At 40.1% G+C, this 26737-nt stretch overlaps 1 protein-coding gene across 1 annotated transcript; it reads left to right on the top strand.

Moving 5' to 3' along the window:
* Positions 1 to 25007, top strand: LOC139725994 (bifunctional methylenetetrahydrofolate dehydrogenase/cyclohydrolase, mitochondrial-like). The gene is made up of 6 exons (XM_071637077.1): positions 1 to 133; positions 4604 to 4788; positions 20369 to 20644; positions 21372 to 21467; positions 22816 to 23049; positions 24846 to 25007. Exons 1-6 carry the CDS (start codon positions 57 to 59, stop codon positions 24974 to 24976), a joined length of 999 nt encoding a protein of 332 aa, XP_071493178.1. The 5' UTR covers positions 1 to 56; the 3' UTR covers positions 24977 to 25007.
* The last annotated feature ends 1730 nt before the right edge of the window (positions 25008 to 26737 follow it).

The following is a 26737-nucleotide window of genomic DNA, read 5'->3' as shown; positions in this document are numbered from 1 at the left end:
TGAGTGGTGATCAGCTAAGAATCCTCGGACCCATTTGACAATTAAACCAGCCAATTATGTTTCCTTCATCCCTAACCAGGTTCTGCCTGCATAGCTCTCAGTGCATTAGACACTTCTCAGTAACTTGTCACAGGTATTTACATTTTCCTTATATTTTTTTCAGTAGTTGCATTGCGTAAATCATAGGCTCGTTGGACCGGCATCGGTCCTGGCGGCTGGCGTACGTAGCCGGCTGGCTGGCCGGTAATTTTCCTTTTGACCTCTGATTGCACTCCGTTCTTATAGATCCTGTCGGTCAAGACCAATGCAATGGACCGAATTGGTCAATTGGATCAATACCAGTAACGTTAAAGATTTCACTTGATGTAGGCCTACTCGCGCTTGCGTGCATGACGGCGGCTGCTTCCCTGGCGATTGGAAAATCGACTCGTCAGCAGCATTGTTGGAGCAGTTCGCGTGGACCACATCGAAGTTCTGACCTACCTTTACCGAAAAATCGGTCTGTATCTGGTCGTTGGAGCTCGATCGCGGAGGTCGGAGGTACGTTCCGCGCGGCCGCGCCGCGGAGACAGCGTCTGGAATCCGAGGAGAGCTTTGAGAGCTAGACTAGGCCGAGAACTATCTACAATTACACTGGCGCCGTAAAATGTCAAAAAATTAGTTTTTGAAAACCCCCAAAAAATCCTCTGGACAGACGGATTTTTCTGTCTAAACTCTGTAGTCTAACCTTACTTCGTTCTGTGATCACCCGAGATTGCGAGAAGGTATTATTAATTAAACTGCAACATATGGACTAGAACTATTAGTATTAACGTTAGTCGTTAATAGACAGAAAGATCCGTCTGTCCAGAGGAGTCTTATTTCTTTTCTTTTTTTTTTAGTTTGACGGGCGTTTGACGTTATCGCTCTCCTCAGTATTATAGGAGGGGATTCCATGAAGCCAGACTAAACACAGAGACAGACTCTGCGGAACATATCCCTGCCCTCACGACCAGATAGTGAGATACAGACCGATCTTTAGGTCAACATATGGAACAGTCATGGTCTGATGACAATCAGTAGCAAGAGTAATCATTAGGTCTAGGATGCAAAACGAAGTCTTATCTTCTCATTCTCACGTACCGGTATTTTAAGTAACTTGATCACATTGATCACATTGATTTTAGGAACATACGTGTAGCTGGGCCTGTAGCGTCAGGCGCGGCGATATGGTGCAATTAATTATTACTGGCCAAAAGCATTTATAAATTGGGCCTTAGAATCTCTGCAATCTGCCACTCATGCATTGATTTTTAAAGAGGTCTAGTCCACACTGAGCCATGCGTCCGCTAAAGTCAGAATGCATGGCCATGCGACCAGTAAAATCCAAGCACATGGCTCAAGTCTTGTATAGTGTTGTAGGTGTACCAGATGCTAATGGGGAAAAAGGTTGTGTATCATGAATTTACGGGCCCATTTTATATTACACAAATTATGCACAGGCCTACTTTGTGGATCAGTGAGAATTGGATGCTTACGTTTAGTTTCAAAACAGTGGAGACTATGTCTGGCTTCTCGGAATCCCCTCCTATACACCGAGGAAAGACCCGTAAAAGTATAAAACTGATGACAGACTTTTCCAGACAGACAGATTTTTCTGTCTAGTGATTTTCTACCAAACAAACAATATTAGATCTAAATGCCCACAAAATGTAATTTACATTTGTTGTAGGCTAGCAGCTCTACATATGGAATGTGTTAAAATCAAGGGCAATCTAGGGGTGCAGGTGCTGAGTGAAGGTAGTTTAGTTATAACCCCTAAAAATGTTACTTTTTGATCACACAATTGAGTCAATAGCTCAACGTGATAATTAGGCCAAGTAAAAAAAGAAACCAGTTTCTCGTCCTCGCGCGCATCAATTTTGGCCGCCGCATCGATTTTTTTACTATTTACTATTTTCAAAATGGCGCTGAAAATACCAAGAAATTCATAATTCTCGTCCCAGCCCGCTCCCCGCCCGCATCGATTTTCAGTTGCCGCATCGACTTTTTTGATATTTACTATTTTTTCGGCCGCCGAAAAAAAAAAAAACCAAACAGATCGACAATTCACCTACCAATTGTGACGTCTCATTTCTAATTTTTACGCCTTGCGTCCTCTACTTAGCTGTAGACTGTAGTACAGCTGTTGCTTCTGTGTGTAGTGCGTATGTAATAACGCATGCATTTCACACTGCGAGCTCGGCCGATCGGCAAGAAGGAATGACCCACAAAGCAGTCGAACTGCACTGTAGTTGGATGGGCGGCGCGGCGGGCCGGCCTGTACTGGGCTGTGATGTACAGCGCACTCGGTACGTCGTGAACGCGATAGCGGCAACATTTTTGCGAACAATCGCTGATATTTCGCGCGTTGTTCGTATTTTTCCCCGTTTCTGATATTTTAAGCGGATGAATTGTACTGTACAAATGCTTGTGAGGATTGTACGGTATCGAGTTTGTATACATTTTCATGTCATTGTGACTATGTGCATGTGTGTGCAGTGTCGGAAGGTACGGTGCCAGCAGGGAGGTCCACACCTCCCTGGTGCCAGTGCAGTGGCCGTGCCGCACCGTATATCGGCAAAGTGTGCGTGTTTTGTTAGCTGTCCAGGGTCCCCATCCCCTGGTCTGTCACGGCGATACATTCTATTTTGAAGAGAAAATGAATGAGCTTTTCCAGCAAATGTAGAATTATTAAATGGGTGTATCTACAAAATAAATAACTTTTCCACGGATTCTGGTTTGTCTCGTATTTCAGCGGGATACTTTTCTTCACGATGTAAATTCACGGACACAGCCGTGAGTGGTATCATCTGAAGTGTGTACTGTTATACAATCATTCATCATCCAAATGAGTGATTATCAAATGTCTTTTTAGAACATGAAGAAACATCTTTAAACGTTTAATGCTAGAATGCCATATCAGTATAATTTTGACATCCATCTGCAATTGTACAAGCCAGTTTCCAGTTGAATGTGCTACAATTGTACTGTGAAGAACTGCAGATACATCATGTACATGTATATACATACCAGCTGTGTGGACACAAAAAGTCACAAACACCAATAAATAAAGCAGTGTTTTGAATATCATGGAATTTATTTTAGTCGTACATTTGTTGAAAGACATGTTTTATACCTGTTTCAACTAATAGCACAATACATCAGAATTGCAAGTACACTGGTATCAGAAAAGCCATTACAACACTAAATACCAGTATTAAGATGGTCATTTTCCCTTGACATCTGTAGTGGAAGGAAAAAGCAAATGTATTTTAGCATGCATGAAGTTTCATTTCAAGTATGGCACATATATCTATTTGTTTGAAAATGCACAGAGTGCAGGCAAGACGTACACTTGGGACCTGGTCTCATAACACAGCTACCAGAGTGATATTTCATTTCATAAATTGAATATAGAAAATTGTAAAGCCCCCTCTCGTTACCTTTCTCAGAATTACCGGACGAGAAACACATATTACTTTCATTTTGACGATCCTTGAAAAAATAGTAAGATATCAAATAGTAAGGACCTCCCTCATCGCCTTGCTCAAAAAACCCGGACAAGAAACTACTTTCTTTTTTTACTTGGCCTTACATGTATTAATACTATTCTTACATGTTTGAGCGTCTCGATGCTGTCATTACAGTCCAATTTACATTTTGTTACTTAGCACGTAAAATCAAAGGTAATGTAGGGGTTTAGGGACTGAAGGCAGTGTTGAGTCATGACCCCATGGCCAAAATGTTCCTTTTTAATCATTCAAATTATATAATGCTATTCTTACACATTTCAGCATCTCGATGCTGTCATTATAGTTCAATTTGAGCATTCTAAAATGAATTTAGAGCCATAAATATTGCCTGATGCACTCCAAGATACTGTATTACTGAGACTGGCTCGTCAATCACTTTATGTTGTATATCATCGGCGTTCGCACATTCGCGTGGTGTACATACACACCCTGCTGAAGTTAACAAGCCACTGTGTAGAATCATGGCATCGCCAGGGTACATTAAATGACCAAGAACCATTGCACAATTGCGGCTGTTTTGCTCGACTGCCGGATCGTGGCATTATTTACATCCACAATCCACCAGTAGGTGAAACCTACTATATGGTCGGTGGAGGTTATGTTTCTAATTCTGTATGTTTGCCTGTCTCTCTGTCTACTTTGCTGTGTGTCTGTTTTTCTGTCTGTCTGTTTGTGTACAAGATAACTCGCAAATTAATTAACAAATTTTTACCAAATTGCAGGGTGTTGATAATGAAGTAAGAAAGAAAATTTGGGGTCACACGGGACATGAAATATCACTAAATCTCCTAATAACTCCACAGATTATCAGATTTTCACCAAACTTGCAGGGTGTGTTAACAAAAAAGAAAGAAAGAAATAATTCAATTTGGGGGTCATGAAGTAAAGTCATTGAGCTTATTTCACATTTTATTAATCCTAATTTCTAGACCCTGGTAATCACAGAATTTAACAACACGCGAAAATGTCAGGCAAGTAGCTTGATGTCATGGAATGTGTGCCCGCTTCATGAGGAGTTGCTTGTTGTGATACTTTTGTCGACAATACAGGCAGCTTGCCCAGCTCATTGATGGCAAGAGGATAGCAGACGATGTCCTCCGCGAGATAAAAGCAGAGAATGACCAGTGGGTAGCGGAGGGGAACCGCCCGCCAAGCCTCAGTGTGGTGCTGGTTGGAGAAGACCCAGCCAGTTCTGTCTATGTCAAGAATAAGACAAAAGCAGCAGCCAGAGCAGGTATGAAACAACGCTGTTCTTCCCTTCCTTTTCAAAACTACTGAGAATTCCTTGGTGTTGAATGAGAATGTGTGTAACATTTATTGGTACAAAATTAGTTGATTGGATTCCTCTTTCAGATCGAGGAAATTGCTATTATTATTTAGTGTCAAATAGCATTTTCTGCATTTGTAACATTTTTCATTTACTGGCCATCCAGTTCAGTTGATATACAGTGCGTATTAAAAAAAAAAAACGCAACAAGATTTATTTTCGAATTTGTGAAGATTGTGTTAAGTTTACACCAAAGTGAGTCGCAACATCTTAAAGCCACATACCTCCTCTTTCCAATGATATCTTATTTATTCTTACACGGTCATGGATGGCTGAGTAATCATTCTTTTTGGACAATGGGTCAAATTGGACTTGGGACCAAGTTTCAGTTTCTGCATTTAACTATGACGTGGATTTTCGTAGAGAAAAGCTGAATGTCTGGGCTGGATTTTGTGGAAACGGTTTGCTCCTAGGGCCCTTCTTCTTTGAAAACAATATGAACGGAAATGGATACTTACAAATTTTAACTGAAATGTGTTTCCTGAATTAATGGAAAATTTTTCTGTGCAACAAAGGGGTGTGTTCAGATGCCTATGGTGGGCACAAGATGGCGCACCAGCCCATCGACTAGTTGCAGTTAAGAAACATATTGGCTGAGGTATTTGGAAATTGGGTGATTGCCTTGTATCATGATGTGGAGTGGCCACCACGATCTCCGCATCTGACTTGTAATTTTTTTTTTTTTTTTTTTTTTTTTTTTGGGGGGGGGGGTTATCTCAAGAGCAAAGTGTTCATTACCCCTCCACCTAACATTGCAACTTTGAGACAAATAATCACTGATGAGTTTGAAGGGGTTTGAAGCTCTACGCCACCAAGCCCCAATGATTCGCAGGGCTGTGCATGAGATGGAGAAAAGAGCCAATCTCTGTGTGGAAAGGAATGGTGGCCATGTTGAGGGGCATGGAATGTAATGTTAAAAAGAGATACTAGTATCCGAAAGAAGACAATGGTAAGTTGCGATCATTAATTTCATCAATTTCATTAATTGCGATCATTAATTTCATTAAGATTAATTTCATTATTCCATTTGTTTAGTTAATTTCTAATAAGGTGCATTGATTCTTGCAGTACCTAAACTTGGTCCCAAGTCCAATTTGACCCATTGTCCAAAAAGAATGATTACTCAGCCATCCATGACCGTGTAAGAATAAATAAGATATCACTGGAAAGAGAAGATGTGGTTTTAAGATGATGCTACTCATTTTCGTGTAAAGTTAACACAATCTTCACAAATTTGAAATCAAATCATGTTGCGTTTTTTTTTATACGCACTGTAGAATACATGGTATCTGTCAATGGTTAAGTGCTTCTTGCAGTCAGTTTACTAGGGATGTCATTAATGGGATAAGTTCAGAACGGGGTTAAAACGTCACAATGAAAACAATCATGAATCATAACAATGACAGTGAGTTCTAGCAACACAGAGATTATTTCCTGGCCATGTTACTATTAAAAGCATGTGGTTAACAAGTTTCCTCTCAACTGATATTCATGGCATTAAATATCAAATCCCCCCCCCCCCCCATCTTACCTCATCTTACCAAGGGCAATCATCCTCAATTTTAGTTTACATTGGAATTGAAACATGAGAATAACAAAGGCTACCAAAAGAGTATGAAGTTTCCAAAAATGTGATCAAAAATTTGTTTGTGCAGTTTGTTCCATTTCAAAAGAGAATTACCTCACATAATCAACAAAATTTTTTTTTTGCCAGGGTGCATCAATGTCTTTTTTTTTCTTTTTTTTTTTGATACTTCACTTTACACACAAAGGGATGTGCTGGCAAGCACTATTGATGTGAACTACATGGATAGTCGTGACATCATAAATGCTTATCTCAGTTAATTAAAAAACCAATGTGCCACTTTGTACAAATGACCTTTTACTGCTCTTGCGCAAAGTGGAACCAGGAACTGTCTTTAAACACCAGCTAGACTTTATTGATTTGTGCCAGTTTCCCCATTCCTTTCTGCTGCACTCCACTATTTCCAGATGTGTCATTTAAGCCCTTTTTACACTTGTGTTTCTTAACCCTGGTACTTTCTCTGACCCAGGACTATCGTGAATCCTGTACCAATTTTTTCAGCTTTTTACACTCGCCAATAAATCCCGAACTAAGCTCTTGTCCTGGGCTAAAGAGAAAACTTACCTTTTTACACTTGTATTTCTTAGTCCCGTACTTTCCAAACCACATGAATATTCATGATTACGCGATGCACTGTACAAGTACACGCACACACCGGCAGCACGTGATTACCTCGTTTCTGATTGGTCAGTGGGGGTCGGACTTCGTCTCCGTCGCTTAGCCCCGGAGTATTTCTTCGTTCTGTTTACACTCACTTGCTTGGCACTGCAATTGCGGAATTGCGGTGCTAAGCCTGCTTTTTTGCAGGGCCAGATAGTACGGGATTATCGGTGGGGCTAGCCCACTTTGGCAAAAACAAGTGTAAACAGACAGTGGGCTAAGGAAAGTCCGGTACCAACGGTGGGACTAAGGCCTTTCCCTTAGCCCCACTGTTGGTATGGGACTAAGCAAAAATTTGCAAGTGTAAAAAGCCCTTTAGAAGCTACTGACACTCTTACAGAGGTAAATATTTACCTACTTTGATGTCAAACAGTCTTCCTCTGTCATGCTTGATTTTGAGTTAAAAGGTTGCTTATCATGTACGTGTACACATGTATGCCTACACAGTCGTAAATATGAGCCTCTCTCTGAACCCAGCAAGCTTAGCTTTTTTCATCAGAATAAGTACAGAGTATTTTCTGTCTGTCTACAGGATATTGCTTTCAAGTGTCGGCCATTTAAAGGGATGGTATAGTATTGGTGGAGATGAGGATTGAGCTTTTAACTTTTTGCAAGATACTGAGAAACCACATGAAATGTTACCGAGCATTCCATTCTTAGAGAATTCAAAGTTTATTTGATGAAAATCGGTTTTGAAATGGCTGAGATATTCAAAAACAAAGTAAAACAAAGGGATCCTACACTTGTAATAAAACGTGGGTCCTACCGGTGCCTTTTATAAGCATTGCTTGTTTTGGATACAGTGTATCTCGGCCATTTCAAACCAATTTTCATCAAATAAATATTGAACTCCTCTTGGAATTACATGCTCTTTCATATTTCATAAGAGGTTTCTCATTATCTCATCAAAAAGTCAGAAACCCAAAGCCAGGTCTCAACCAAAATTATACCGTCCCTTTAAAAGGCCACATAAAACTAATAGTGACAAACAGTTGACATTTATAGGTAACTTGGCTAATTTCCGTAAAAATTTCCTTAGAAATTAGCCAAATTTCAATTTCATAGTGTTAGATTTGAATTATTCACATGTATCTTGATAAAATAGAGCATCTGTAGTAAGTAACCTTCCATAAAACAAAATGGGCAATTCCGCGGTTAGTAACATTACATATGAACAAATTTAGATATTTGTTTTTACTACTAAATTACCATTTATTCATTTCAAGTCAAAATTATGACAAAAACATGTTCATCTTTCCCAGGTTTATCATACAGAAAAAAATGGATACAATCCACGAAATATTAGAATTGCCATGGCAACTTAAAGGGCTGGTTAGTAACGTTACGAAAAAAGGACATGACAAAAAAATCAATGTCTTGTAACAAAAAGTATGCAAAAATTAAAGTTACTTCAAACAAATTGTTGCATTAATTTCAATTATCGCATCATGACAAATGTTCACACAAATTTTTTTAGCAGTTCGACCAATAATTTCTTAGCTAGACCCCCAAAAGAGTAACGTTACATTTGTCCGGAGTAATTCCGCAGGTCATTTCACCCTTTTGTAATTGACAAAATGTCACATGACTTCTGGAGTACTTAAATGTATTCATCTTTTACCCTTAAGCAAAACTTTGAGGAAAAAATTTCAAAGGAACCCACTGTAATTTGCATTTAAGTGAATTTCAGCGTCCCCAGTCCCACATGTACATTTTCAATGATGGTTTTAGATCTCGCAAAATCAATAAATATGAAAAATAAAATCTACTGAATTTGAAAGACCTTAAAGCCCAAACAAAGTTCTGGTACGCCTGCAAAAGTTGTCAAATTTCGCTCCCAAATGTGAACGTATGCTTAGGAAATGTGCAGGATAACGATGTTTTTCCAAGATATTCGATGGGTAACGACGAAAATGCGAAATATTAGCCAAAAAGGTTCAGTCTCAGTACTTACCCGAACGGGGTCAGGCTAAACTCGGACTCGGGGATAACTCGGCTTCGCTTTTGACGGCGGGATGAGTTTTAATGGTTGTCCCTCTGATTGTACAGTGTTGTCCTATGGGAGCGGCCTGTATAAACTGTGTTCTGGCTACTCACAGTAATGGTCCGAGTTGTTACAACGCGCGCATCAAAAACCTCTTTTGCGCGCATGCAAAATTAGTGTGCGCCTATCAAGCACCTCTAAAACAATCAAAGGCGCTTGATAAACAACAACAAAAACTCCAAAGACCGCGCGTCTCAGCAACTGAGGACCGCGCGCTGTCATTTTTGTTTTGTTTTGTACAGGATTACGTTAGCACCTGTGGTTAGCACGCACTTTCCTGTCCATTCAGTTAGGCCGCATTTGGTATTATGCAGTGGCCGGTAGAATGTGGCGATCACTAACTGCGTGTGAATTGTCTGAAGTAGGGTCGAATTTTTCCCGAGACCGAGTTAGTCTGGAGCCTTCTGGAATAAAAGTCGGTTTTCCTACTATTATTATTTTTCTCAAAATACTCCAAACCGACTCATCATTCCGGCAAAACGCGTCAGCCAGGTAAGTTTCTTAGTGGACTCTTTCGATATATTGCAAGCAAAAATGAAATGGTGCTAGACGGGTTCTCAAGCACTTACTGAAACTTAGTTTTCACTTTAATGATTGGTGAACATCCATGGCATTAGTTGAAACCTAAATTAAAGAGTATGATAAAGAGGCACATTTCTTTTATCCATGTCATGTCCACCTAACTGCGGAATTGCCCAAATGTATAAAAAGCTAGGATGTGAAGACATGGCAATAAGTACATTGTAAGTAATATGATAAATAATTTTATGCATTAATGTATTGCACAGGGGCACCTTACATCTAACACCAGATATTCAAGATGTAATGCTTGCCTATTGGTACTTATTTAATCCGGCTGTCGGCAACATCCGCAGTGATGGGAAGTCGGCTTTACTAGTATCTTTCCTACAAGGCAGGACATTTTTGCCACAACCAGAGATACAATACTCTCACTGCAGATTAGATGTATGGTTTTGAGATCTCCTATGGTCCCGCCTAAATTGTTTGTGATCACACCCTGAACACCCTCACACAGTCGATACTTCTACCTATATTCTGACCAGTGTTGAAAGAGCAAGCCATAAAATGACTTGTAAACAAGAGCTGCTGTTATATTTGTGCAGCATATCATGTGAGAGGATCACACATGTATTGTCAACAGCACTTGATATTTCATGCCTGTTGGAGCAGGCAGTATCACTTTACATGCATCATGCACTTTCAACCAATCAGAAGAGTGGATGTTTTGAATGAGGTGCCTGCCAGTCTCTGCATGGAACTTCCCTTTAATGCATAGAACCTGGCCACGCTGTTCAGGTACTGTTCAATTGGTAAACCATTCAAATCTTGTTTGGAAAAGTAGAAAATCACACAGTGCACTGAATTTGAATGCATCATTGTCATAAAGAAGCATACAAGTGAAGAGCTGTTGATCAGAGAGATCTTGTTTAGACTACCTGTTGTGAGTAGTGCTCCAGACCAAATCTTGGTATGCGCATACTGGTAGTGTTAAGCTTTATACGGTATGTGTCACAGAAACCCGGCTGTCTGAATCCCTGTTGTTCACATCTGGAATGTCAGATTTATAATTGTGCTTTCCAGACGTGATTGTTACAGAATGTCTCTTTCAAAATCATATGAGGATGTGTATAAGGAGGTACTATGAGATACACTGTGTGCACAGCAAAATATGGCAGGGAATCTGATCGAAATATAAATACTAATAGCATCCAGTTTTTCAAATCTCTTTAATGATCACCTGATTATCAAGTTGTGTTTGTGTGAATGAATCGACCAATCTGAACTTCCTACGAACCATATGAAATGTTGAGAAAAGTTAGAAAAAAAATATAGACCTATATATTGAAAAAGAAATATAGAAAAAAAATGTTTCAGATTGTAAATGAAAGAGTGCACTCTATCATCAGAATGTGACATGAGCTTCATGCAAGAATACTGGAAGTGCATAATTTGTATCTTCATCGTACAGTAAATCATATTTATGTGTTCCAGTATCTGAATATGTTCCCAAGTCGCTGATAATTTTAAATGATTAAAAAACATGCAATAGGTTTTGTAAATAGGGGTCATTCTTCAAAAAGAAAAAAAATAGATTAAAAAAATCCTATAGGGTTATTTGCAATTCAGGGACACTAACATACATGTACATATACTCTTTCCTCCCTCCCTCCCCCCCCCCCCATGAAACTTTGGTGACATTCAGACTAAACATAGCTGTAGTAACCCAGTTCCTCACCATCCTTTGTTACAGATTTAATTTCTCTGAAGAGGAAATACCCTGTCAAGCCCCAACAGCCTTTCACTGTATTTGATTGTAGTGTAGTTGTTGTTTGATATCATACTTGTTTCTCCTTCTTTTTTGGACCAAAAGTGCAGTCACTCTAGACATCATGTCTGCTTTTAATAGTCAGAGAGGGAGGAAGATACCAAGCTATTCATTCTATTTATTGACATGGGATGTCATTAATTTGATACCATGAAATTATGTGTTTGTATACAGTATTCAACCATGTATGCATTGCATTTACATATACACATTTATGCGTGGTCAGCAAGGGGTTTCAGCATTTCGCTGCAGCATCCTCAACTCTTGTGCAACATCCTCAAGAACCAGCAGCATGTTGTGCAACATCCTCAAGAATTTGCAACAAGCTCAAAATAAAATATACTATACCGGTATATTCAAACATGTGAAAAACATGTGCAAAACATACGAGACGTCAAACTTCCTTGTACTTTGTGTGCAAAACATGAGAGAGAACATTGAATGTAAGCAGCACAGAGAGATCTATGCTCGTGATGTGCACATTTCTGCAATATTCTGGACAGATTCTGGGCTAGCAACATGCTCAAATTTTAAGTTGTGGACCACGCTGTTATGGGTATTTAGATTAATGTCATATTGTGGTAGTAGGGAACTTTGCTTCTTTCAGTACCTGGCAAAGAGGGTGTTCTGTTTTGCTAGTGGAACACCTCTTTTCTTGTGTGAATTCTGATAATATCTGCCTTCTGAATGTACATAATAAATGTTGATGTGTAGTGGTAAGTGTGATCTTTCCCTTCAAAAGAGCAAGAGCTTGTGGGGGAAAAAATAGTAGACAGTCATCAGCTGAAATTGTCAGTGCCAAAACTGTTGAGGAAATCCGTACATCTTTCATTTGCAAATCAGGAAGTGGTGGACGAAGGGGTGTACTTTGGTCATGTTCTTTATCAGTATCACATCAGCTGCAGTGGAATTTTCCATTCACCTTTTGTATTTTTTTCCCCTTGCCACACCTCCCCTGGCTTGGAAAACTTTGAAAAAACAGTTCTGAGTAGGCTGGCCAAAGGTTAGGAGAGATGACCCTAGAACAGTTTCTTGCTGTGTTTGTGTCATAGTGTGAAGGAGTACTCCAATATACTGTATACCCCCTCAAAAAAAGAAAATAATATGTTGGGACCCTCCGCAATGATAACTTTAAAAATAGTGAGTCAATCCAAATACAAACCAGGGTATGAAACTATAACTCATTGCCCACATCAGACAGAAAACCCCAAAAGATTTACTGCAGTGGTCAAAGAGAAATGAGGAATTTTGTAGAACATGTCAGGAATCTCTTCCCCCCAAGTTCTGTCTATTGTGTTTACACATGAATGTGCAGTTCCAAGAGCATTCAAGTGCTAAACTTTGAAGAATCAGACTCATGACATGCTTTACAACAATCCACATTTCTCTGTGACCACTCAACCAAATGGAATGGGGTTTTCTGCAAAATAGAGCGAAGATGTTATATTTTAAGACCCTGCAGTAGCATTTTGACAGTTAAATCATATTGTCATATCTGATTGCAATTTTTTTGGGGGGACATACTGTATGTGAAGGCATGTGAACATGATGGGGGGGTGGTAGGATGTTCATTTTCTTGTAGTTTAAGGCCGTATCTCACCAACGGAGACGTCTCTGCGACGTCTCCAACTTTTCAGTCGCAGTGGTTGCGGAGACATCTCTGAGATGAGTTATGGCAAATGTCAAAAAATTTCAAATATGATGGAGCCGTTGCAGGATCACCTGACTTTATCTAGGCAGGATGTCAGCACGCAGATGGGTCATGTGGTTTCTAAAGTAGGTCAAACAGCGTCAAATAGAGTCGCCAGTTTGTCTGGTCTCCAGCAGGTCTCGGCGACATCTCTGAGACGTCTCTGAGACATCGTGGAGACGTCTCAGGAGTCGCGGATATAATTACAAGGCATTCAGATGCAAAAAATTTATACTAAAACGGTATAGTATACGATGAATTTATATGTCTGAACGCTGACTAACAAAACGACGTATAACAAAACAACATATAGCGAAACGACGGTCAGAGCATCATTTCGAATTAGAACTTGATAACGAAACAGCATTCCGTGTGCGTCTGAACGTATGGCGACCATAGAACGGTATAGCTGGGCGGGGCTTAATGTGAGCGCACACGAAAGGCGACCCCACAGCTGTCACTCATGACTATAACAGCATGCGCAGTGGGAAACTGCATATCTATGAGACGTTTCCCAGAACTGTCGAAATTAGTGTCTGAACAGTCTGTCGGCTATACGATGATTCTGTATACGTCATTTCGTTATCGAGTTTTGGTATAAAATGGCATGCGTCTGAATAGGGGGTTAGTCTCCGCGACGTCCCCGCAACTGATGGAGACGTCTCGGAGACGTCGCGGAGACTTCACGAAAGAAAAATCGAACATGTTTAAATTTCTTGTGACTCCTCGGAGACTGTAATTTTCAGGAGACGTCTCAAAGACGTCGCGGAGACATCTCTGCAGCTACTTGTAACAAAATCTGGAGTCGCGACTAGTCGGGGACTAGTTTCAAGCCCGGTGAGATACCCCCTGTAATATAGAGGTGTACAATTAAGTATGCTGTGGAATTTGTTTCTGGTCCGTTAAAATGTGAATATGAACAAAATTTGGTTTGAGCCAGGTAGAGTTGTTAAATGCAAACTCATTTCGAAATGTGTCTGTAGCTTAGACTTGCTCATGCCAACCCACTGGCAACTTCACTGTCTCCGCTCCTCTGATCAAACTGTGCAATGTGCCAGTGTAGCTGCTTGGTGACAAGACCTGATTGACTCATGACAGAGGTCATACATGCAACAACTGTGATGGGAAAGACGTTTGCAAACATGTTTTGATAGAAGGTTTGAATCACGTTTCAAACATGAGAAAGTTGTTAAAACGCAGTCATTGCATGTTCGGGCTTGGGCTATGGGGACTTCAGTTTGGTTGTTAGTCTCACGAGCATGCACATGTGCATCTCATAGCCGCAATAAAATTTTCCAGATATCTTCAGATGTGCTGGCTGTTGTCTGGTGAAATTGAGTACATCCCCTGGTGACAACAAGTAAACACCCAGTTTGTTGCTGTGTGAGCTGCATTGTAATTTTTTAAAGGACAAGTCTACTATACTAAAAGGTGCATGGTCCCGGTGTTAATAGTCAAATGCGTACGCAGGCGCACGGCGCAAGTTTCCTATAGAGACCTACGCTATTGACTCCTCTAGTGCTTACGCTGTGGCCCACTTCCCCGAGTCCGAAGAAGTCTGATTCATCGTAGTCAGTGGTCCGATCACAGTTCGGCTCATGATTCGGCTGAGGGGGATGACAGCTTTAGCAAACTTCTTTTGTGATGTCATAATAAGAAGCACATATGCACGCACCCTGGCATTACTACAGACTGCGCGATGCGCAGAGAAGACAACGAAGGCAATGTTACTTAGCAACACCTACGCACTTTACTCTTGATGACAGCTCAACTTCGGTAATCATCGTATCAATGCTAACGGTGATCGGCAGTATCATCAACAGCGCCCTCTACAATACCGGGACTATGCACCTGTAAGAATTGAAGAATGCAGCAATATTAGTAGAACACATCAGTGAAAGTCTGAGGAAAATCAGACAATCCATTTAAAAGTTATGAATTTTTGAAGTTTCATCACAGTCACTGCAGGATGAGAAGACTACTACAGTATATGATGTCACATGCTTAGAAGGATAGAAGGAAAATATAAAGAGAACTCCACAAAATTTCATTACAAAAAAAAAATACACATTCGCTCAACTCTCTTCTGACATATAGTTAAAGGACAAGTTCACCCTCATAAACATAAGGATTGAGAGAATGTAGCAATATTAGGAGAACACGTCATTGAAAGTTTGAGGAAAATCGGACAACCCGTTCAAAAGTTATGAATTTTTGAAGTTTTTGTGTAGTAACCGCTGGATGAGAAGACTACAACTGCTTGTACTGCAGTGTATGAATAACTTAGATGTCACATGCGTACAACAATATAAGGAAAATATAAAGAGAATTTCACAAAATTCCATCTTTTGAAAGAAGTACATATTCCCTTGACTCGTTACCGACATATGTTAGGGGTAATATTATTCCCCCTGCTTTTAGAAAGAGACAAGTCAAGTGCTCTTTTATTATGCGAAAAAAGTGAAAATATGTTGAATTTTCTTTACATTTTCTTTATCCTGTTGTACGCATATGACTCACAAGCTGTAGTAGTCTCCTCATCCAGCGGTTCCAACACAAAAATTTTAAAAATTCATAACTTTTGCATCGATTGTCCAATTTTCCTCAAACTTTCACTGATGTGTTCTACTAATATTGTTGCATTTTCTCAATCCTTATGTTTATGAAGGTGAACTTGTCCTTTAAGGGTAATACATGTATTATTCCCCCTGCCTTCTGAAAGAAGCAAGTCAAGTGCTTTATTCTTATGCGAGAAAAGTGAAAATATGTTGAATTTTCTTTATATTTTCCTTATATCGTTCTATGCATGTGACATCACAAACTGTAGTCATTTTCTCATCCAGCAATAGTGGCAGTGAAACTTCAAGAATTCATAACTTTTGAACAGATGATCCAATTTTCCTCAAACTTCCACTGATGTGTTCTACTACTGCTGCAGTCTCCCAATCTTTATGTACATGAAGGTTGACTTGTCCTTTAATCCTGGTTTTGTGTACAAGAAATGTGTGGGAGTCTAAGGTTATGTATGATCTCCCAGATTAATTTCTTATACTTCCTCATGCTTTGTACAATATATTTGTTGTCTACTTCCCTATTTTATGGTTCTTGTGTTAAAATCAAGTGAAAAAATGCAGGTAGACACTAAAATAGTATAAATACGTAAGTTGGTTTAAATGTCATCTTTATAAAGACCGGTTCTTTTGGGAGATTTTGTGGTTGGAAGGTTTCACCTGATTGAATTGGTCTTCAGTCGCTACCCAACGGGTTACATATTAACCTGTTGAGGACGAGTCCCAAGTATACTCGGGCTGGGATCTATGGGAAATGTGTGCTGTAACAAAATCAGCATGTCCCCAATGCGTTAAAGAAAACCATAATGAGCACAGGCCTGCTTGAATAAAATTCTCCCTACAGCTCATGAATGCAAAATATTTTGTCACTAACAATCAGGTCTGTAGGCTGGCGACTGGCAATGTGCAAATGAATGAGGTGATTTTTACGCACACATGCAACATGCGGAGGTCAAGTGGGGTCATGCCTTCAGTGCCGGTAATGTAGAGTTATTGCTTAGTGGGCACAAGTAGTAGTGCGTCTATGCAGTAAATCACATCTATTTTTTCCTCCTTTTATCATTACTAAAACTGTACAATTGAACAATGTCAGTGTTTAAAACTGGATTTTCTTTTTCCAGCAAATTGCTGAGAATATCTACGAAACTCTTGTAGTTGGAGATCAGTATTGTGCTCTATATTTTTCGTATACGATCAAATAGATCAATTTCTGGTCTGACAATCTGGGACCACATGTCATCCATGTGAAACTGAAAATAGAATGCCGGGTATTCCCCTGTAATCAAACCATACCTTTTGATAAAAATGAATGCACCCCAAGTATCTAGAACAATGTGAAGCACTCTACTTTCTTTAATATACTAGTATTAGAAGTCAATTTATAGTTGTGTATCAAAATGTTTGCATTCTGTTAAACAGATTGCTGAAAATGTTTTAGCTGAATCAGCAGATTTCTGTGGTGTGCCCTTCCCAATTGGGAACAGTTCGTTTATAAATATTGACACTGACAAGCAATTCAACAAACCTTGGAGTGGATGGGGGGGGGGGGGGAGCGGATGGGGCTGGTATATCAAGTTTAGAGTCCAAAGAGCTGCGGAAATTTTTCACCATCTGTCTGCAGGATGTATGGTCTATAGGCTGTTATCTGCTGTTTTGTTTACCATTGCAATTTCAAAGAGTTACCGTCTGAAGAAAGCACAGTGTGTACAGATAGTTTTTTTTTTTCCTGTCTGGAAGTGCTGAGAGGACAAATAACTACCGGTACTTCTCTACATGTAGAACTAGTTGATGACACATATGGTACCATGCTTATATGTCATGTTTCAAGAAGTGATTAGATAACAAGTGAAGTTAAAGGCTTGTATTCAGGTATGGCAATGTAATTGATTATCATTCAGCAATAGAATATCTGTTTATTTGTTTGTTTGTTTGTTCATTTTCCATCTGAGAAGATGGTTGGATAGCCCATATTCAGCTATGCTAAGCTGGTCTTTCGTGGGGTCCAGTTGGATGTGAGGCGGGACCACTTCACCAGGTTATACACCCTGCTCTTTGCTATGAATGAATGAAGCGGGATTTTTAACATGCATGAGTTGTGAGTTTCTCACACACGGGACCTCCATTTTATGTCCTATCCGAGGGACAGAGTGTTTTGCCTCTTGCTAGAGGGGACGGTATGATTACACACAACATTACTCAGTCCAGACTCAGGTTCGAACCCGGGTCGCTTGGGTCTGAGTCAGACATGCTAACGACTGAGCCAACTCACCGTATGATGAACCTCTTCAGAGGAAATGTCCTGTTATTTACCCTAAATGTTCGGTAATAGTCCATAATTCCATTAAAGGACAAGTTCACCTTCATGAACATAAGGATTGAGAAAATGTAGCAATATTAGTGGAACACATCATTGAAAGTTTGAGGAAAATCGGACAATCCGTTCAAAAATTATGAATTTTTGAAGTTTTTGTGCAGTAACCGCTGGATGAGAAGACTACTGCAGTGTGTGAAAAACTTAGATGTCACATGCGTACAACAATATAAGGAAAATATAAAGAGAATTTCACAAAATTTCATCTTATGAAAAAAGTACACATTCCCCCGACTCGTTACCGACAAATGTTATGGGTAATATTATTCCCCCTGCCTTTAGAAAGAGGCAAGTCAAGTGCTCTTTTATTATGCGAAAAAAGTGAAAATATGTTGAATTTTCTTTATTTTTTCTTTATACTGTTGTACGCATATGACTCACAAGCTGTAGTAGTCTCCTCAGCCAGCGGTTCCAACACAAAAATTTTAAAAATTCATAACTTTTGCATTGATTGTCCAATTTTCCTCAAACTTTCACTGATGTGTTCTACTAATATTGTTGCATTCTCTCAATCCTTATGTTTATGAAGGTGAACTTGTCCTTTAAAGAAAATGTATAACAGCTCAGTTTGAGAGCCATGTGTTATATTGCCAGACTGAAATTTATCATCGTTGAAATTTGGTGAAAAATTAAATTGCAAAATGCACACAGAATATGTACATGTTTGAAGAACAGCCTTCAAAGTCTTCATTCATCTTCTATGATATGAGAACATGATGATTTCTTGGGTCTTTCTGTTGTTTTTAAGTATAAATCTATGAATGCATTTTGACAGAACTTTACTCTCATATAAGATGTTGCAAATCTTTTCTCATTTTTTAATTCCATTGCTAATCAGATTTGATCATATTGTCAGTCATTATTCATGTGTCTTTCAGATGTCATGATAATGATGGTGTTTATAAAATGGGTTCAAGAATGTAGCCAATAGGAAGCGCTGAAATGAGACACACCTCCTTCCTTTACTTCAGTACAACTGCACTGCCTGTAATCCTATGGTAGATTGCCGATCGTCTGTGCGCGCGGCGGCTCCTTTGATGAATTGCATGCATACGCGTACGCGCTGTCAATCCTGTAAACAACTTCTAGTTCAGGCTGCCGGCCGGCCGGCCTGTCTTCCCTTGTGCATAACATATATGTGGCGTACGTACGTACGTATACTGTACTGTACGTACACTTTGTACAGTACAGTAGATCAAGCGTTTTGGGACCGGACGCGTACATGGAGTCACTTTGAAGAGCAAATCCAACGATTTAGCAGGTTAATTCTCACGCCGTTTTCAGAGTATGTTGTCTAGTAGGCCTATATGAGGAGTCTATATCAAGTCTTTAAGGTAAAGGGTGCATATTCTATGTAAAATAAGTAAGTTTTCATGCGGGTGTCCGGAAACCCAACCCCCCATTATACTTATTCTGTATGTGCGGGACTTCCGCGAGTGCGACGTGCGTAAAAGTTTGGGACGAACATCTTCGGACGTCTTGACCCACAAAGGTACGTGAAAAATGCTGAAAAATGATGTTAGTTTTCGAATTTTCGACCCATTTTATAAAACAAATGATGCACAGGATTATTTCGTGGCGTTAGTGTAGGCGTAGCTCACTCTCGGGTATTTACAATGTAGTGCAACATGCACTCGGCTTCGCCTCGTGCATGTTTCACAATTGTAAATACCCTCGAGTGCACTACGCCTACACTAACGCACTCTATCCTGTGCATCATTTGTATATTGATGAGTCAAAGGGACTGTACAGTACTGGTTAAGGTGAGGATTCAGCTTGCAGCATTTTGAGAGATATTTAGAAACTATTCATGAAATTTTAAAGAGCGTACAATTCTATAGGGGAATCAAAAGTTTATTTGATGAAAAATCGGTTTATAAATGAATGAGATGTCTAAAACAAAGAGATCCTAACAAAATTCATGGCCTGTCAATTTTATTAGGATTACATTTTCGGATATATCTCAGCTATTTCAAGACCAATTTTTATCAAATAAATGTTGAATCCTTCTTGATTCTCTTTCATATTTCATAAGAGGTTTCTCATTACATGTATCTCACCAAACAATGTTATAAACCTGAATCCTCACCTCAACCAGTACTGTACAGTCCCTTTAATTCAAATCTTTCACACTACAAAAAGTTAATTGAGATCTTTTCTCCTGTCTATTGATGTCCTTGTGTATCTACATTCCTTGCTGCTTTCTCTTCTGTGTGTCAGGCATCACATCGAACACCATTCGTAAACCTGACACCATTTCCCAGGATGAGCTCCTCAGCATCGTCAACGATCTCAACGAAGACCCCGGCGTGGATGGCATCCTGGTGCAGCTGCCTGTCCCCGCCCACATGGACGAGAGGACCGTGTGCGACTCGGTGGCCCCCGAGAAGGACGTGGATGGCTTCAACATGGTCAACGTCGGGAGACTGTGCCTGGACCTGCCCTCCATCATCCCAGCCACGCCCTACGGTATCTGGGAGCTGCTGAAGAGATCAGGTATGACTCGCTGGCTCTGCTCTCTGTCACAAAGAGGGGTGTGTCACAAGTGAAATGCTGTGGATTTAGGGTCTTGTCTTCAACTTTCACTAGAAATGAATGCTCCTCAGTGGCCAAGTTCAGGATTTAAGGTACAAGCTTGTTACGTCTTAGTCTTGAGAGCAGGCTTTCAAACGATGGCAAAAAGTGTTGTAAAACAGAAATAAGTTGGTCTTTTAAATCTTTTTTAGGGTTTTCTTTGAAAGGAAAGAAAAAGCATAAAGTTTGAATGAGATGCTTTGTTGATTATGTCTCAAGTGTCATCTGATGATCCTGAAAAGTGGAATAAAGAGTGAATATGCAGGGTAGTGATGTGTGAAAATGGTTTCATTTGAATGTCTAGTGCTGCAGAATATGAAGCCATCGTCTGAAGTACAATTACATGTATTCCTTATACAAATAAAGTTTAACACAAAGCAACACAAAGCATACCGGGTTCTTGCAGGCAGTAGTTAAACAGCATTTGCTATGAAATCGTTTTGCCATTCTTAGTGTTGCCAGTGACCATAGATTTGATCCATTGATCCAAAATGTGTTCAAAGAAAGAGAGTGATTGATAATATTCCCAAGTCAGAGGTGCCTTAGATATTTCCCTGATTTGTGTTCATAACAGAATCACTATTGTGCAGTGTTCCAAAATCAGTAGCAACATTTGTTTTAAATGTTTTTGTTTGTTTGTATCTTCCAGGGATTGAGACGTTTGGTAAAAATGCAGTTGTCTGTGGAAGGTCGAAAAATGTCGGCATGCCGATTGCAACTTTACTCAATTCAGATGGAGATCACTGTAAGTCTTTCCAGCATGGTTATAACTGTTTGTAAGGGCCCGTTACCATTGGCGTTAAAGATTTGCATATGAATTGCGCGCAAAATTGATTTGTATTCGCTAAACACGTGCAACCGATGTTTTGTGAAGCTCAAAAATCCTGGCAACGGAAAAACGTGCCTCTGCGGATAATTGTGGATGTGTGCGGATGTCAGCTGACTCATACAAGCATGTTTCATGAATATTGCAGATGTTTAGCAAATATAAACAAATTTTGTGCATGATTCATATGCAAATCTTCCTAAACGGCAGTAAGAACCAGGCCCTAAGATGTAAATGCGTCTGATATCTGTCTTTATAACTGGCATGTCAGTAAAAACCAGTACAATACACAGGAATAGCTTTCATTGCTCATGTACAGCAGTAGTTTTGTTGAATATTCAGATGGAATGCTCAGGTGACAAGAGGAAAAGTTTTTATTGCAGACCCTATCTCTCCTTCCTAGAGAAAGAAACTGAGCTTCCGAGTATATCTTTGTCAAGTCAAAAACTAGTTATAACTCCATGTGCAGGCAACAGTGCATGTCACATGAGAAGCCATTAATCTTGTCTGTTAGGATCTGATTGTTGTTCTCGTTCTTTGTTATTTTTGCTCAACATGTTCAGAGTGTTAAGTTGGGCCATCATCTGTGACTGCGTAAATACAACATTGTAGTACCTGTTTAATGGTCTGTCAGCCAAACAATCATTCAATGCATTCGCTGTGAATGTGTGACGTACATGTAAAGCATGTGTATAGTTCTCAAGACTCAAAGTTCATCTTCCACCAATTGGACAACAATATATTGATGGAATCTACCAAGAAACTTGCCTGACTGAAGCAATTTGCCGGGATAATGAGTTGTTTTGAAGAATTTTGAGAGCAAATGTCTAGAATGATTTTGATTGTATAGTACTCATTTTTTATTCCCAAAGAACCCTCCCAATTCAGTAGGGGGTAGGTAGAATGTTTCCTGATGATTGATCATGCCCAAGCAATTGTATTTCTCAATGAGCTGCATGAGACAATTCACTCTTGCATGGAAGATTGATGGATACTGCTAAGGTCATTTTTACTGATGAGCCATAATTGATTATGAAAAACTGCAAGGCAACCATGATCGAAGATGTTATCGTATTGCTGTTGGCGTAGCTTTTTGCCTGATATTTTGCATTTTTGTCATTGGGTAACTGAAATTGTCGTATCATAGCGTTATTTCACTTCTCATATACATATGTGTCTATTTACAACCTAAAATCAAGTTTCTTTAGGTGTATGAAAACTATGATTTGCCTTGAATGCTGCACATCTTCCAACCCCCACCCCCAAGCTTCCAGGATGGGTATGGACGCCACGGTAACACTATGCCATCGTTACACCCCTCCGGACGAACTACTGCGCTTCACCAAGGCTGCTGACATCATTGTTGTGGCCGTGGGCATACCGGGCCTGATCAAGGGCGACATGGTGAAAGACGGAGTGGCGGTCGTCGACGTCGGAATCAACAGGGTGACTGATGAAAAGACTGGAAAGCCCAAGCTAGTCGGAGATGTTGACTTTGATGGTATTTCTATGACGTTTTTTTTCTCTTTCCTTCTCAGTCAGGCCTTATCAAAACTTAAATGTTTGTTCTTTGTGTTCATGCAAAAATTTGTATCTTTGTAGCTGTCCAGTATAAAATGACTTTGCAGTTTAGTAATTTCTAGTAATTTTATATTCGTTGGGCATTTGTTTCATTCTAATCGTTACCCCTGATCTTTTTTTATGCCTCCGCCACGAAGTGGTGCCGGAGGCATTATGTTTTCGGGTTGTCCGTCCGTCCGTCCGTCCGTCCGTCCGTCCATCCGTCCTTCCGTCCTTCCGTCCGTCCGTCCGTCCTTCCGTCCGTCCGTAATGAATTTTGTGGACAGGGTAACTACCAAAACCTTTTGAGGTATCCTAATGAAACTTGGCCTGTATGTGTATTAGGGGGTAAAGTTGTGCCTATCAACTTTTGGGTGCACATGCTCAAGGTCAAAGGTCAAAAGGTCAAGGTCAAATGCTTAAAATTTTACTATTTCCCCCATATCTATGCAATGCCAGAAGATATTTTCTTGAAACTTAGTGTATACATGAACTACCCAATTAAGATTCTCTGGTGAAAGTTTGGGGTCATGAGGTCAAAAGGTCAAAGGTCAAAGGTCAAGTAAAATGTTAAAATTTCACTTTTTTCTCTGTATCTTGGAAATTGTTCAAGGTATCTTCATGGAACATAGTGTATATGCATCTACTGACTGGCAGTGGTTATCTAGGGAATTTAGGGTTCATGGGGTCAAAGGTCAAGGGCAATACTTCAAAATCTTACTATTTTCCTTATATTTATGCAATGCCAGCAGGATATTTTTTTTTAAAACTTGATGTATGCATGTCTAACCCAATAGAGATTCTCTGGGATTTTTTTTTTTTTTGCCAAGAAGGTCAAAGGTCAAAGATCAAGTGAAAGTGCTGAACTTACTTTTTTCTCCATATCTCGGAAGTGGCTCAAGTTATCTTGAAACTTAGTACATGCTGAATTTATGTATGTTCTGCCTGACAGTGCTTCTCTTATAAATCAAAGACCAGATGAAAATGATAACAATTTACTGTTCAATACAGAAATTGCGCTTTTTCTCCATACCTTGAAAATTACTCAGTGCATAAACTTATGAAATGGTCAAAGTCAAGTTAAAGTTCTTAAATCCCCAAATACATGCTCTCCTATTCATCCAATTAAACATAGGTCAAGGAAGGTAAACATTCAATACATTTGTGACAAACATGTCATTTTAATATTTTGCCAATTTTGTGAAAATGTAATCACACATTGTCCACATGTACTATAGACCTATTAGGAGAATCATGCATTATGGCGGAGGCATACCAGTCGCCATAGCGACATTTCTAGTTATCATTTATTATAAATCAAGATCTAGTCTATATCTTTGTCGTAAAAAGTATTCATTACAAGAATGTCTTTGTACAGTTTGCATGCTCTTGATACTCTATCCAACTGAAGGTATCTGATTTAATGGAACATGAGAATTCATGGAATTGTAAAGGATACTCAGTTTGTGGTCACTACATATGAATTAATGATATTTGCCCAACATTTTTGCATCTTCTCTTGCACTGTTCAAGAATGAGTCAATAAAATGAGGGCAGGGGAAACGTGCTGTTAATTTCTTTCTCAAAAAAACCTTTCTATAGTTGATCAGTTAGAAGTCATGCATCATATGTACAGTGTAGGTCCAAGAAGACTGCAAGGTGCCTGCTTTGCATATTACTTTTCTATAATTTATATATCCTTTCCTTCCCAAAATTTCTCTTCTTCTGCCTCTTCAGAAGTGTCAAAGAAGGCTAGCTACATCACACCTGTGCCAGGCGGCGTCGGCCCGATGACCGTAGCGATGCTGATGAGGAACACCATGGACGCAGCCAAGCGCAACCAGCAGAAGAAATCTTCGGGCAGTTGATGCTAGCCGCAGTGTCGTTGTCCCGTCACCAATCACCTTTTTGTCTGTTAAGAGAGTTGGATGTCAAAGAAACTTGGCACAATGTGGCTGATACGTCATCTTGCATCTGGTGTATTTGCCTTTGAAAAAGAAAAAAAAAAAGCCTGCAGACCCTGAGCCTTTATTAGCTCACCTGAGCCAAAGGCTCAAGTGAGCTATTGCGATCGCCCTTCGTCCGGCGTCCGTCGTGCGTCGTGCGTCGTGCGTCGTGCGTCGTCCGTCGTCCGTCGTCCATCGTGCGTCGTGCGTAAACTTTTTACATTTTCATCTTCTTCTTGAAAACCCCAAGACTGATTTTCATCAAACTTGGCAGGTAGCATCCCTAGGGGGTTAGCAACTCAATTTGTTAAAATGGGCACCATGGCCCACCCAGGGGGCCCCCAGGGGGGCCCAAACCCCCCAAAATTAAGGAATCTGTCAAAATCTTCTTCTATAGAACCAGAAGTGATAGAGCTAAGTTAGTACTATGGGTTAGTACATTGATGATTGTAGTTTCAAGTTTGTTCATGGCAGAATCAGGGGTGCCCCCCTTGGGATCCAGGGGAGGGCGGTGGGGAGGGGTTCTAAAGGGGCCTAGATTGTACATTTTCATCTTCTTCTTGAGAATCCCATGACCCATTTTCACCAAACTTGGCAGGTAGCATCCCTAGGGGGTTAGGAACTCAATTTGTTAAAATGGGCACCATGCCCCACCCAGGGGGCCCCCAGGGGGCCCAAACGCCCCAAAATTAAGGAATCTGTCGAAATTTTCTTCTCTAGAACCAGAAGTGATAGAGCTAAGTTAATACTATGAGTTTGTACATTGATGACTGCAGTTTCAAGTCTGTTCATGGCAGAATCAGGGTGCCTCCCTTGGGACCCAGGGGAGGGGGTGAGGTGGGGTCCTAATAGGGCCTAAATTGTACATTTTTATCTTCTTCTTGAGAACCCCATGACCCATTTTCACCAAACTTGGCAGGTAGCATCCCTAGGGGGTTAGGATCTCAATTTGTTCAAATGGGCACCATGCCCCACCCAGGGGGCCCCAAGGGGGGCCCAAACCTTCAAAATGAAGGAATCTTTAAAAATCTTCTCTAGAATCAGAAGTTATAGAGCTAAGATAATACTATGAGTGAGTACATTAATGACTGTAGTTTCAAATTTGTTCATAGGAGATCCAGGGGTGCCCCTCTTGGGGGCGGGGGGTGGGGGGGGGGGGGGGTTGGTTGGGAAGGTCCAAATGGGGGCCTGAATTGTACATTTTCATCTTCTTCCTGAAAACCTCATGATGTATTTTCGTCAGACTTGGCAGGTAGCATCCCTAGGGGCTCAGGATCTAAATTTATGAAAATGGGCACGATGCCCCACCCAGAGGGCCCCAAGGGGCCCCAATCTCCCCAAATTAAGGAATCTTAAAAAACTTGGGCCCTTATTGTACATTTTCATCTTCTACTTGAGAATGCCTGGTCAAATTTTGGTAGAGCTGTGAATGATTTAGATTAGTGACTGCGTGAAAGGTGAACTTGCGATACTCAGGTGAGCGCTAGACCCGCGGGTCTCTTGTCTTTGATAAGTATGACCCAGTCTGCCACGTAATCTTTGTAATTTTTGTTTCATTGTTATATTAGTATTGTAATGAATAAGATTTTTGTTTTTTGTGTAATGATTAAGAATGAAAGGAAAAATCTACTTTTCTATCACAATATGTCAGTTTTTTGCTTTTTTGTTCTGTTTTGTTTTTAA

This window comes from Diadema antillarum, unplaced genomic scaffold, assembly GCF_040938485.1.
Source record: "Diadema antillarum isolate AM-2024a unplaced genomic scaffold, OU_Dant_1.0 seq00000070_RagTag, whole genome shotgun sequence".
Classification (NCBI taxonomy): Eukaryota; Metazoa; Echinodermata; class Echinoidea; order Diadematoida; family Diadematidae; genus Diadema; species Diadema antillarum.
The sequence above is the reverse complement of the archived record's forward strand: the minus strand, read 5'-3'. Positions and strand labels throughout refer to the sequence as shown.

Coding starts and splice junctions, on each gene's coding strand:
- LOC139725994 (XM_071637077.1), top strand. CDS start 57: ATGTTTCCTTCATCCCTAACCAGGTTCTGCCTGCATAGCTCTCAGTGC. Junction 134..4,603: donor TTCTCAGTAACTTGTCACAG/GTATTTACATTT, acceptor TCGACAATACAG/GCAGCTTGCCCAGCTCATTG. Junction 20,645..21,371: donor GGAGCTGCTGAAGAGATCAG/GTATGACTCGCT, acceptor TGTATCTTCCAG/GGATTGAGACGTTTGGTAAA.